Source organism: Sus scrofa, chromosome 13 (genome assembly GCF_000003025.6).
Source record: "Sus scrofa isolate TJ Tabasco breed Duroc chromosome 13, Sscrofa11.1, whole genome shotgun sequence".
Lineage (NCBI taxonomy): Eukaryota > Metazoa > Chordata > Mammalia > Artiodactyla > Suidae > Sus > Sus scrofa.
This window is the reverse complement of record NC_010455.5, coordinates 181,092,505-181,107,584: the sequence shown is the minus strand read 5'-3', so window position 1 is coordinate 181,107,584 and position 15,080 is coordinate 181,092,505. Positions and strand designations below refer to the sequence as shown.

At 35.5% G+C, this 15,080-nt stretch overlaps 1 protein-coding gene across 5 annotated transcripts in view; it reads right to left on the bottom strand.

Moving 5' to 3' along the window:
- LOC106508546 overlaps window positions 1-15,080 on the bottom strand; it is a 593,953-nt gene that overhangs the window by 263,948 nt on the left and 314,925 nt on the right. For 3 of the 5 annotated variants that reach the window (XR_002338156.1, XR_002338161.1, XM_021071419.1), the window contains one exon: window positions 7,643-7,691. The exons of 1 other annotated variant lie outside the window; for it this stretch is intronic. Coding sequence is in view for 1 of the 4 variants with exons in the window: in XM_021071419.1 (XP_020927078.1) it covers window positions 7,684-7,691 (8 nt within the window). In the remaining 3 variants the exon portion in view is untranslated. Of the gene's footprint in view, window positions 1-5,621; window positions 7,692-15,080 lie in introns of those variants that run through there. One more of the 5 variants, XR_002338158.1, reaches the window with a different exon arrangement.

Sequence of the window (15,080 nt, the reverse complement as noted above, 5' to 3'; positions counted from 1 at the left end):
GCCTGATCAGAAAGAGCAACATGAGCATCAGCTGACGGCTGTTGGAAATGCAGGATCTCAGGCCCTACTGTAGGCTGACTGAGTCTGAATCTGTGCTGTAACAGGATTCCCAGATGCTTTGGTAGGTATCTTCAAATTTGAGAAGAACTAATTTAAACTTTCTTAATTCTGAAGACCTAATGGGGCTTATGCAAAACAATTAATTTACATTCCGAGAGGTAAAAGAAAATACGTGTACAAATAATAAAAATGCCCTGGTTCAGATTACCTCACTGTATTCAGTGAGAAATAACATTTTATGTTTAATTTTGGTTTCAAAATGAATTTCACAGATGCATGCATCTTTTCCCACCATTTTTTCTTCCCACAAACCTCTTTAACTTATTCAGTGAATAGGTTTCTATTATGTTTCAATATCCATAAGGTTGCGTTTCCCAGTTTGCTCTTCTTAGGAGACACACAAATCACAAATTGTGGCTTTCTCTTTCCTTCTAGAAATTTAGGGTTTATGCAATCCATGACACAGTGACATGGATTATTTCCTCCCACTAGATGGCAGTAACGGCAATTTAATAATACATTGTATAAAGCAACTGCCAGCTTGCCACATGCACAGCAAACAATGACTCTTTGTGTGAGGGTTTTGTGAATTGCTGGGTTTAATATACAGAGCAATGACTTAGTGACAAATTAGAGAATACTTTTTGCTATTGAAATCTATGTTTAAATTTCCTTATGCTTACTTTCCAAGATTAAAAGCAGTCTTGTTTGCATATATCTTACCTCTAGCTATAACAATCAGCTATTATGAATATTTTCTACTGGTAAGTGTTTGAAAATAGACAGGGGGATGATAAAATAAGATACTCTGTTAGCACAACTGTCAATAAATCATTTCATTCTTCCAATTTTTAGGGAGATTTTTCTATTTTTTCTCTATCAAAGACTATGTGTGTATAACTTCTAAATGCAGGAATTCAAGATTTTCATGAGAAATCACATTTTGGGTTGCTAGCTTCATATTTTATTAAGTTTTTTCCTAATAAATATTTGAAGAGCAGCACATGCAAATACCATACTGCAGAAGTTAAGCAATAACAGCAAGGAGAAAATTGGTCTCTTGTAAAGTGATAAGAGGTTTTTATAAATGCAATTCTATTGACATTCTATTTAGTATTTAAATATGACTTCTTGCATTCAGAATGTTTTCATATAAATATTTAACAATTGTGTTAAATAAAGGAAGAAAGTTATTAATCGAAATATAAAGTCCTTTGAGGATACAATTATGCAACCTCACAGATTTTACTATTGTTCAGATTTGTAATATAATAATTTACGTTAAACTGCAAGTGCTAGCCCAGTGCCTCTCAAAGATAACGGTGATAAAGACTAAGATGATTGTTTTTCCCAGTCATGGACAATACAAATGAATCCCTAGAAAAATTAGATTAAAACATATTAAAACATGCATATGTTATTATTAGAGTCAACAGACACAAAATAATTCCGTCAAGTCTTTATAAAATTTTCTAATGCTTACTGTCAATTTTTATACTGATGTGTTTAATGATTGGGAGCAGACAATTCTCAGAAGGGCCTGCCCAGTGAAACAATTTGCATAGAGTCCTGCTCTACATTTTTTTTATTATTATATTTGATTTACAGCGTTGTGCCAATTTCTGTTGTACATCATAGTGGCCCAGCCATACATATATACACATTTTTTCTCATACTATCTTCCATCATTCTCTATCCCCAGAGATGGGATATAGTGCCCTGTGCTGTACAGTAGATTGCTTCCTTGTTTCCCACCAGATGAGGCTTCATCTGCTGGGAGTGTGTTCTGTTTTAAACAACCACACATAGTGAAAAACAAGACCAGTCAAATATATCCTTGGAAAATTCCTGAGGAAGGGGCCAGTGTGAAGACCAAACTGGGGTCTCTAGAAAAGTCTGACAAAGGTAGGATTTTTTTCTTTTTTTTCTTTTTAGGGCTGCACCCACGGCTTATGGAAGTTCCCAGGCTAGGGGTCGAATCAGAGCTACAGCTGCCTGCCTACACCACATCCACAGCAATGCAGGATCTGAACCCTGTCTGTGACCTACACTGTAGGCTCACAGCAACGTAGGATCCTTAATCCACTAGGTGAGGCCAGGGATCAAACCCATGTCCTCATGGATACTAGTCGGGTTTGTTAGCCCTGAGCCATGAAGGGAACTCCTCTTTTTCTTTTTAAATTTTGTTCCTTCAGTTATCTAGACTATTGTAATTGGTTTGTATTTAGGTACTATGCAGTATGAAAAAACTTCTTTTTCAACTCTGGATAAATATATGATACAAGATGGGTGCTCATGATCTGATACTTCTGGGCACAGAGGCTAATTCTTTTCTCCCAGCTGGGGCTCACTTGAGGCTTTGCCTTTTTCCTCTCTGTATCCCTCCCACCCCCTTTGTCCCTAGATTGAGTACTGATGACCAAACTCTCTTCTAGGGCCAGATCTAGAGATTAAACAATGGTGACTTATACTACAAGCAAGAAAACAGAACCCTGTCCCTGCATGAACAATCTAACAGCTTCCAGACATCAGCTGAGCAATATATGCTCACTTGGTAGCATTATGAAAGATCACACAAACAATTTTCCATGGTGACATCTTTCAGAAGGCATGCTGGTGCCAGGCCAAAGGCAAATAGACCAGAACTTTTGTTTCTATATCTGAGATCTCAATTATGTTTGGGTATTGTCATATTAACTTTCTAAAGAGCAGTAATTTAATTTCAAGATAATTCCATAAAGATTTATGAAAGAATATCATGTAAATATTGACATATACATTTTGAAGGTGTTTGACATATGTCAAACTAACTTTTGCAACATATGTCTTATATTTAAAATACAAAAGGAGCTCAACGTCAACTTTTATTAGTTAATCATATGTAAGTGAGTTGAGACCAGATTGAATTTCATGATTAGACTATTTCAGATTGGGCCTTAGGTATGCAAATTTATATATCCTTAAATTGGAAATGTTTACTAAAAGGCAAATACTCATGGAGTCATTTTTTTTTTTTGTATTTCTGAGCATCACTAATACCTTTTATGATTTGATATGTTCCATGCTTTTTCTTCTAGTTTAATATACAAAATGTGAATTATATTAAAATTATCCACCTCATTTACACACCAGATAGGTAAATATATTTAAGTTTCTTAAGTATATAAACTGAGTTGTCAGACCTAGAACAGACTGGAACATTTGATCTGTACTAGTATTTCCCCATTTGGCTTAATGCTCTGTTTTTGTTTGTTTATTTTGCTACCATATCAAAGGTGTATGTCTTAAAATATCAATCAGTGTTTGAAACTCAAGTTAAAATAAGCACTATTCATCATTCTGCCAGGCTAAAAAAATCCCAATCAAAACAAAGCTAGCCCAAAAAAACAAAACAAATAAATTACACACAAAAAATTTTAAAACCACACAAAACAGTCACTTGTGATGAAACATGATGGAGAATAATATGAGAAAAAGAATGTATACATGAATGTGTGACTGGGTCACTCTGCTGTACAGTAGAAAATTAACAGAACACTGTAAACCAACTAAAATGTAAAAAATAAAAATCATTAAAAAAACCCCACAAAACAGATTTATATACCCTTTGTTAAAAAGCCATTCTCAGGAAAATAAAGAAGTAATAATTTGAGGAAGAAACAAAAATACTATTTTTGAGAATAGCTTCTCTCCCATGCTAAGCCATGGATTGTAAAGAATACAGCTAATGTTATGCAAGTTGTCTATGTGTATGTATCATCTATATCAGTTTAGGCTGAATAGTGAAAACAAATATACAAAACATCAATACAGGAAAGTCAGTCACAGCTAAAGATTAACTGGTGCTCAAAAATGTCAACTTAGAATGAAGGGTATATTTAGATTTTTCAGACCAAATTTTCATATAAATGAGGGGGGAAAGCTTGATAAGGACTTAATTTTTAAAATATAAATAGAATTTAATGCAAATGGGTTTATATGTAAAAATGAGGCTTTAATTATAAGTTACAAAGTAACTTCAGAATGAATAAAGTCTTAGATGTTATACATATTCTTCTTAAACAATTCTATGTGGTATACTACATCCCCAAATCCTTTATGATTGATTTTAGCAGGAATAAAGAGTCATGTTTGTAAAAGACATTTGAGGGGACTATCATTTTTCCTAAGGGCATCTATTATAAGCCTTTTGCTAATGCCAGCAATGAAATGATAATGACAAAGAGGATGAAGATAATGGTATTTATATAGGACTTACTATAGGCCAATATTGTTTTGAAGATTTTATATGTATTATTCTATTTTGTTATTCAAGTCATTCTGTTTAAAAGCACCAAGTGGATGTTAGTCCACTCTTGAGAAGTACTGTAAGTGTTTAACTAGTTTTCCACTTTTCTCTCAGGCTATTCTTTACAAGCAAAGCACTCTCTTAAAAATGGAAATCAATTCACATCTCTGATCCAAATGGCTTCCCATTTGACTGAGAAAAAAAAAATTCAGAGTTCCCATGGTGGCTCAGTGGTAACAAACCCAAGTAGTATCCAGGAGGATTTGATCCCTGGCCTTGCTCATTGGGTTAAGAATCCAGTGTTGCCATGATCTGTGGTGAAGGTGGCGGATGTGGCTCAGATCTGGCGTTGCTGTGGCGGTGGTATAGACAGGCAGCTACAGCCCTGATTAGACCCCAAGCCTGGGAACCTCCATATGGTAGGAAAGGAAGGAAGGAAGGAAGGAAGGAAGGAAGGAAGGAAGAAAGGAAGGAAGGAAAGAAGGAAGGAAGGAAGAAAGAAATCCAATATTCTTAACATAACCAACAAGAGCTCACATGGCTTTGCCCCACCACACTGGCCACTTTGGTCCTGTTCAAATACGTCCTTTGTCCTTGGAGCCAGTGCTCTCAAAAGTGGTTCCGGAACCTTGGGAACTTGATTCTAGCTCTTCCTTCTGCTCGGAATGCTCTTTCCCAGGTAACTCATGCTAAGTACACTCTACTTTTTCAAGTCCCTTCTCAGAGGCTATCAAGTCAGAAAAGCCCTTCCCAATCTAAAATACAAGATATCCTCCCCCAACCTCCTACCCAACTTTTTTTCTTCTTCACAGTATTGACAGCGTCAAAAACAATATAGTATTTTTTATTTGGTTGTTACTTTAATGTCTGCACCACCTTCTGTCCCATCACTGTCTCTAGAATGTAAGAGCCATGATTGTCAAAACTTGTGTTCACTACTGTAACTCTACCACTTAGAAGATTACAGAGTACATAGTAAGTGCTCAATCAACACTGATGGATTGAATTGAACTACTCATCAATAGTCTCTGAACACTTGGCTCGGCTAAAATTTCCTGATCCACACTCTTAATGCCAAATCCAGGCTCTGGTCTGAACAAACACATGCACACACAGAACATCCTTAGACAGAGACTTAAAAACTCATTTGTGCTTTTTAGGGCCACCCTGGCAGCATATGGAGGTTCCCAGGATAGGGGTCAAATCAGAGCTGTAGCTGCTGGCCTACACCACAGCCACAGCAATGCCAGATCCAAGCCATGTCTATGACCTACACCACAGCTCACAGAAACCCCAGATCCTTAACCCACTGAGTGGAGCCAGGAATTGAACCCACATCCTCATGGATACTAGTCAGATTCATTTCCGCTGAGCCACAACGGGAACTCCAAGAAATTTCTTAAAAGCACAACCTAGCTTTATCGTACTGTTGTGTTAGTATTTAAATTTTGTAAAATAAAAATATATTTTCTATGCATTTTTAAAATTTAAGGGGGCAAAATGTTGATGCACCTCTCAGCATAGTGAGTATATGTACATATCAGTATAATGTGTGGAATACATAAATACATAATAGATATAACATCAGTATAACATCGATATTATCAGAAGCAATGTAATATATACAAAAGATGAATATATATGACATACAATGTTTTATATAATCTATATTATGTAGCTTTCTGATGACCCATGTCATTCTAAACAAAATTACTAACTTTTTTTTCTTTTTAGGGCCTCAACTGTGGCATATATATGGAGCTTGGAGAAGCTCACATGAGTGAGGCAGAGGTGCGTGTATGAACTTTGACGCTGGCTACCTCAGAGAAGGGAAGAAATTGAAAGGAGGAAAGGTTAGTAACTTTCTCTTACAGCAATGTTTTGAGTTTCACAACATATTGCCTTTACAATTCTATGTCTATATAATTATATATATTTAAATAGTCATATATACCTACATAATTTACTCATATATACTTATAAAACTTATTTAAATCTATTATAATCATTTTATATAAAACATGTAGTTACATATCTATAAAATATATAATGATATATTACTGTATATCCACATAATCTCTATGTGTGTACATTACTATGTGAGCAAACATATATACATATTTAAATATACATATTTAAATTCACTGTTTTTTTTTTTTTTCTTTTTACAGCTGCACCTGTGGTTTATGCAAGTTCCCTGGCTACGGGTTGAATCAGAGCTGCAGCTGCAGGCCTATGCCATAGCCATGACAATACTGGCTCTGAGCCACATTTGTGACCTATGCTGCAGCTTGTAGCAATGCTGGATCCTTAACCCACTGAGCGAGGTCAAGGATTGAACTGAATCCTGGGGGGACTATGTCAGGTTCTTAACCCACTGAGCTACAACAGTAACTCCTCACCAGTTGTTTTTAATTTAACAGTATTTAATTTAACAGTATTTTCCTGTGTTTTATTTCTGAGGCTGTCTTTATTAAGCAGTTTTTTGTATCAGCTGTCTTGAGGTAAGAAATGTTATAAACAAAAAGTATATCTTAATGTACGAGAGGAAGTAAATCTGTTGCATGAAAATAGCACTTTATGAAAGTACTGGTTGATAATTTTGCCAGAGGAGATATTTTAAATTATTCTAAGGAATCATGAAAAAAGGCAAAATATTTCGTCCAGTCCATTGCATATGATATATGTCCGTTTCAGAAGAGAACATATAGCTGATCAAAATAGTTTATAATAAATATGAAACATTGAGATTTATAGTTAGAAACAGCAATGGTAATATATAAATATTAGTAATGTAAGTGTATTACTAACAAGGGTCATATAAGTCGATTTTTAAAGACGGTTATTATCAGACCTATTTCATTGGATTAAATAAGATCTTCTGGCTGACAAAGGTTTAAGTCCAGCATAAAAATAATTATTTTCAGCACAGCAAAAGAAACAGAGTATGTTATTGTTACTGTCAAAATACTGAGTTCGTAAGTATTTTACCAAAAAGAAAAACTGTTTTGGGAAAAAAGGATATTGAATTAGAAGGGAAATACTTTTGTTGACTTTTCTCAAAAACAGGACTACACTGAAACTTGCCAAATCCAAAAATTATTGACTAGTGGAGTTTAATTAAAAATATTTTGGCTTCACAGAAAAATATACTTTGTGGTTTAGGCTTTCCGGTCACATTCTATTCCCTGCACTGGCATATAAAATTAGAAGGGAAAAAAAATCACCACATACTGTATATATGTTATAGCACAATAATAAAATGATAATGTCTTTCGAATAAGTAAGACTTACTGTTATTTCTGAGTCATTCCTTTACAAAACCATTTTAATGATCAGTAACCTGAAAGGAAAATAGATAAATCAAGATATGGTCATCATTAAAAATGCCCATGAAATTTGCTAAAATAGTACAATTTAAATGTACTCAACAACAACAAAAACTTTAAATATGAGATAAATATGCAATGTGACAGAAGTGTTTATTAACTAGATGAGGAAATCCTTTCACAATATATACACATATCAAGTCATCACAATGTGTACCTTAAATATTTTGCAATTTTATTTCAATTATACCTCAACAAAGAGGAAACTTTTTAAAATGTCTGTGAATTAACATACATTCAAAGTGTTCAATTTATATTTATTTAAAAAAATCTTAAAATCAAAATATTCTTAATACAGTGGGAGACTAAAAAATTTAAAGATTATTCTTTACATGCTGTCAGTTAGAACCATCTTCCCTATAATAAAAGTAGACATCCTTTTGGTTTCCCTAAAAATTACTGCACAATAATAGTATCAATAATATCAATAAATATTGATAGAATAACCAATTGATTATAAAACCAATCCAATTGATTATAGGTCTGCTTTCTAAATGTGGAAGTATACAACTTCCCAACATCAAAATTCACAGGGGTTAAAATTAATAAAAATGTTTAATAGGTCCAGCCAAAGTTAAGTTTATGTAAATTGACATTGAAGTAAATTGTGCTCTTGCTCTTCTTATTTTTATAGTTGTTTACAGAATACCACAAATATTTTAGAGACAAAAGACTGTCACACAGGTGAATCTACAAAATATCATCAATTAATTTGTTTAACATTTCCAGTTTTATGTAAAAATATTTTTGAATCACAGGAGTTATTAGTAGAATGCTACTTTTAAAATATGGTTTTAGGAGTTCTCTTCATGGCTCAGGGGTTAATGAACCCAACTAGTATCCATGGGGCTTTGCTCAGTGTGTGAAGGATCCCATGTTGCCATGAGCTGTGGTGTAGGTCACAGACATGGCTCAGATCTGGAGTTGCTATGGCTGTGGCGTAGGCCGGTGGCTGTGGCATAGGCCGGTGGCTATAGCTCTGACTCTACCCCTAGCCTGGGAACCTCCATATGCCAGAGGTGTGACCCTAAAAAGACAAAAAAATAAAAAATAAAAAATAAAAATAAATACAGTTTTATATTTAAATGTGAAGATTAAAACTTATCATCAAAATAAGCCTAATGTCTAAAATCTTAATGTTTAAAACAGTATCCTAAATTTTTTAGAGATGTTTTAAAAATAAGTCATTTCATATGCTCTATTTGCAATTCATTTTCCTACCAATATTATTTGCTGTCATAGACATCCAGAACTTATTTATCCATAGCAGTAACTGAAATAATTTGAAATGAGGTGAAAATTTTGGAAAACATATGCTTACTGATGAGGTTTTACAAGCTATATTTCAACTCTGTGAAAATCTACAATATTAACAACATGATTGATGGACTAGTCCAGTTTTCCAAACAGCAGAATATTCATGTAGGCTGTAGGAAGAATGTTTTCCTCCTTTGACCCAGCTCATTCATAGTTGGCAAAATATTTGGAAACTAAAACATTAAAGAAGGCTAGTCTCCTTTCCAGACCATGAATATGCAGAAAGAGGACAGCAAAATCTAAACTTACAATCCAGTGTTTCGAGATTTTCATTTTAAGTCAATATAGTCTATTTTTGTTTTAAAGACTACACAATATGTAAACAGTTTAATCATTTTTTTTTTGGTTTAAATAACTACAAATAAGTCTTAATCTATTTAGTACAAAGATGAATACAAAAATATTGAGAACAAAGTCTTAAGCAAACTATTAAAAATCAAGTACTAATAGATTTATTTTGTTAAGTGAAATACTGTATGCTCCTGGTCGGTTTTATGTTTTCATACTCCTAGTAGAAAATAGGAGAACAAACCTAAAATCCATGATTATTTCTGTCCGTGCCTGTAATTGACTTTAAATATTCCAGTTAGTATGGTATGAAGTACTTTAGTTTATCGTTACACACTAGAAAATTTAGTTAGGATCTGAAGAATTCTAGTCAGAGAATCATTCTCTAAGTTGGTTAAAATTTGAAGTTTCTAATCAATAGATTGCCCTTCAGGGGTAACTGTAACAAATGCTTGGAATTTCCAAATATTGCTCTGTGAAAGTCTATGTGGGCGGTTAGTTATTTACAAAAGGTGTGACACTATTTCATCTGTAAGACAATGGTGATGAAGGTGTGTGACTGGAAATAGCGGCAATCATCTCCCCACTGTATGCACAAAGTACAGGAGTCTCAGTCTGAGGCCAAGAGGCTAACATCTTTGCCACCCTATTCCCAGAATTCTATTTAGCTTGTTATCCACCCCCTAACTTAGACGGTGGCCCCTTCACCTAGTGCTACTACAGGGCTCATTCTCCTGACACAAGACTATGTTGTGTGGCTCAGCTGTGCACTTTTCCTGTGTCCTGGAGGACCGGCCAGAAAGGACAAGAGAACAGGGACCACGCCCAGATTATTGGAACAGGCTGTTGGATGGATTTTGTACTTCTTTGTTAATAAAAAGTGTGTGCATTTGCAGAAATTGGTTTGTAACATTTTTGTGTGTTTGTTTTTTGCTTTATTTTTTAAACAATCTATCTGCTAGGGAAAGTTCTAAGAGACATCTAGTTCCTATCTATCTCTTACTGTCACAGATTAAAATATTGACAGGTCCCTGACAATTGAAGAACAAATTAGCTTAGGTCAATTCTCAATACCAGCTGATTGAACTGGAACTAAGAGGTCCAAGCAAACACAGTTCTGCTAGAGAAAGTAGACCATGCTGCAGTAATAACCAATCTCCAACATAGTGGCTTACAATTGCAAAGGTGCCTTTCTCATTCATACCAAGGGTTATTATAGGTTGATAGAGGAGCTCTGCTAATTGTAGTAACTCAGGTAAGTGGGATAATGGGGCAGGCTCCATTCCAAGTACATACAGGAAAGACACAAGACAGGGAAGAAACACTGGTGATTAAAGGTTCTGAACCCAGGTACAATACTTATTAGCCTCTACTTCTTTTCTGGCCCCACTCAAATCACAAGGGGACTAGGAAGTGCAATACAATTCTATTACTATATGCCTAGAACAGGGAGAATCAGAAATAGTAAATTTTAAAATTACCACAGCAATTCAATATCTACAATTGAAACCAAGTAGATATTGAATTGCTGTGGTAATTCTGTAAGATGTACTGTTTGAACAGTATATCTTAAAGCTGTAGGATATCCTAAAATTACACTTATGAGAGAAAAAAAAAGGAATGATTAAACTTAGTTTTGCAATAAGTCGCTTGACTTAAAATGATTTAAATGATTTAATCTTTATGATTGAAATCAATTCTATTCTAATCTAAGCAATTAGAATATGAGTGGGAAGGCTTAACTATGTAAGCAATATAAACAATCATTAAAATGCAGTGGGAGATTCTAAAAAGAAGATTTAAAAGATGCTATACTTTTATTTACACACTCTAGCAGGAGTGGCTAAATTTTCATGTGCATACAAATAACAATATAGATTCCTGGACCCCTGGACTAAAATGATTTAATATTTAAGTGCAGGACTTTGCATTTTAAAATACACACACTTAATTCTGATGCAAGCAGTTCTGGGTCTTGGAACCTGATTTTTAGATGTGATAATGGTAGCAGATGGGTTCCAAGAAGCAAAAAACATTAAGTATGAAATTGAGTTGGGGAAAAAGCAAGTAGGGCTTCAATCAATTCATGGTAAATGTTACTTAAGTGTTGAAATCATATTATTAAAAAACATTTCGAGACCATCTGACTCAGTAGTCTCAACAAGATGCAATAGCTATGTGATGACATTGCTTTTATACTCTGTATGAAAACCTTAAAAAACTGATTTGCAACTAGTCTCCATTTAGATTAGGAAGAACAGGGGCTTACCAGTCTCTTTGCAGATAATGCTCAAATTGATATCTCTATTCCAGACTCCTTTCCTGAGTGCCAGACTCAAATATCCAACTTTCCACAAGAAATCTCCTTTTGGATAGACCTAATAAATATCTGAGCCCTTATATATTCAAAGACAAATTCCTGACACTCACTCCCCAAACTGTTCCTCCTTAAAGCCATTTCCATTTCAATCAATGGCAGCTCTATTTTCAATTACTCAGGTTAAAAACCTACAAGGCATCCTTAGTGCATCAATTTCTCAACAATCTGCTCAATCATTCAGCATAGCTGTTGGTCAGTGCTTCCTTTGAAGAGTCCTTCCAAAATCTGACCACTTCCTATCTCCTCCTTCACCACCACCCTGGTCTAAGCCACCATCATCTCTCATTTGGACTGTTGCAGTGATTTTCAAATGATCTCCTAAAAAAATGTGCTAGTAAATGTTTGTCAACAGATTTATTTATAAACAATAAATTAATAGTTCAAATGTTATAAAAGAAGGAGGAAAGAAAGAAAAGGAAGAGAGGAAAAATGAAGGAGAGAAGGATGGATGAAGGAAAGGAGGAAGAGAAGAAGAAAAACAAGCAAGGAAGAAAGAAAGGAAGAAGAAAAGAAAGAGGAAGGCAGACAGGAAAGTAAGCAGAAAGAAATGAAGGAGGAAAAGAGCAGCAGGAAGAGGAAGAAGGGGGGAAGGAAGGAAGAAAGGAGGGAGGAAGAAAGAGGGGGGTGGGGGCAAGAAACGAAGAAAAGGAAGAGTGAGAGAAAGATAAAGGAATAAAATATTGGAACTGCTTGGGACACTTTTTGCCTACATATGTTCTTGTCCCCTTGTCCTTCAATAAGTAGCTCCTAGTTGGAAACCTGCCCTGAATATCTAACATAGAATGTAATAACAACTTTTCCTGCCTAATCCTTCAGCTTGCTCTCTTCTTTATAATGCATTCTTTTTAACCACCTGACATTTATAAATAGAGAGAGAGATGACTGTTATCAAGATTTATTCCTGTCTGCTTCCTTAAGAACATACACATTGGTTCGTTTCTATGTTCCCGTCACCAGTTCCCACCACAGTGTCATGTCACATGATGAACTAATAAGATCTCATTGATTAAAGAGACATACAATATACAAGCAAATACAAGAAGAAAGTAATTCAAGGTAATGAAAAGTGCCATAAAGCAAATAAAGGAGGATGGTGAGTGATCCCACGGAGGGTTTGGTAGCCAGTCAGAGGTGGATATCTCAAGAAGTGATATGTAAGCTAAGGGCAGAATGATAACGTAATTAGTATGATCTACACATGAATAAAAATTCACTACAGGAAGAAAGAGAAGGAGCAGCTATGTGGATGAATTTAGGGGTTTTTGTTTTGGGGGGTTTTTTTGGTCTTTTTCGAGCACCCTACCCACAGCATATGGAGGTTCCCAGGCTAGGGGTTGAATCAGAGCTGTAGCTGCCAGCCTATGCCACAGCAAGAGCAACGCCAGATCTGAGCCACTTCTGTGACCTACACTACTGCTCATGGCAAGGCCGGATCATTAAGCCCTGAGCAAGGCCAGGGATCAAACCTGCATCCTCATGGGTGTGCTAGTCAGATTCATTTCCCCTGAGCCATGATGGGAACTCCCGAATTTAGGGATTTACAAAAGAACAGGTAAGACATGTCAGTTCTTAGATGTGTTCTCAAAAAGTGTACAGTGAGTCTTAAAATGATAGAGTCAAAAGATGGCATTTCATTTAAAGGAGAAAGAAAAGGAGGCAGAAAGGATGATCCCCTCCAACACCCTACCCCAAAGAGGGGTGGGAAGGAGTAGAAACATTCAAGAGGGAATTCTTACATCTGTACAGACGTTTATACTTTCAGAGTTTGCATTTTCAAATTTATTTACCATATTTATCGCTCACTATGACCTCTGAAAATAGGTGGAGTTTATTATTCCTACCATTAAGGAAACGTGCCTGAGACTCACAGGGGTGAATGCCTCTTCTAAGGTCCACATACTAGCAGGTCAGTGAACAGGCTTACCTAGCAGCCAGGCATCCCTACACAGTCTATTACCTGTGCCAATGATGCTAGGCCAATTTGATGAAAGCTGGCGAAAGATTACCAGGAGGTTGCCAATCTGCTCTGTATGAACTGAGTTCATGCAGTTGATTTGTATTTAAATTCCATACACTCGAATTAAGGTTAACTTTGAATGCACAGTAGAAAAGCCAGCATCAACATTAACTTTCAAAGGTTTTTTCAGGCCTCCCCCAATCTAAGTAAGACTTGGGTAGCTGGCTTTCAAGGCCACCACAGTGAGACTTCTATGAGGATTTTCAGCTTTATCTCATCCATACCTAAAAAATGTTTTAAGATCTTTTTACCCAAGCCAAATTATTTGTTTCAGTCCTTCAACATGAACAAAAGTAAAGAGAGAGGAAGGTATGATTTGTTCCGTCTATAATATCTACCTCTTCTTCTTCTTATCTCTTTCTCTAACAATTTAGCCATCTTTTAGAAGGCTTTAAGAGCCCTCAAATCAGCTGTGATTTTCTCCTTTCACATAGCTTTTCAAAGTTGGTGACACTAGTCACATCCTGCCTTGTACTACTGTGAAGAAGAGCTATTACTTTGAGAAACTGTGAAGTATTCCATTCCCCAAATAGAATACAAATAATTTGATAAAGGATTATACCTTTTGTAACTTCTTCAATTTTATATTCCTTTTGCAGAAAATCTGTCATATAGTAGAGAATTAACAAATATTTGTAAAACTGGATATAACTAGTCCAAAGAGAAGAAAACATAACCTCCAGATTAATGATCCCAACAATCTACTGACATGAGAAAGAAAGAGAGAGAAATAAACCATAGAGTGAAATCAATAAACGAACTTATTTGAGAGAATGAAGAACAGTAAAAGTGGAAGGCATTAATTATATCTTCAGAAGCTGGAAAAATTTATGGTGCACAGCTACTAAAGAAATAACTTTTGGATGAATACATGAATGAATGAACAAAAAGAGGAGGAAAAATGAGAACAAAGAACTGTTAGAAGATAACCTTAAAATTGGGTCCATCCTTTCAAGCCAAATGCGTAGACATCAATAGAAATTAGGTCATTGGTTTAAAAAATATATCCAATGGAGTTCCCGTCATGGCTCAGTGGTTAACGAATCCAACTAGGAAGCATGATGTTGTGGATTCGATCCATGGCCTTGCTCAGCAGGTTGAGGATCGGGCGTTGCCGTGAGCTGTGGTGTGGGTTGCAGACGTGGCTTGGATCCCGTGTTGCTGTGGATCTGTCATAGGCCAGTGGCTACAGCTCCTATTGGACCCCAAGCCTGGGAATCTCCATGTGCCGCGGCAGTGGCCCTAGAAAAGGCAAAAAGACAAAAACATTTATATATAATATAATATCCAAAGGATCAGAGGAAATATCTGTCTGTATTACCTTCTCCTGTACTGTTTTGT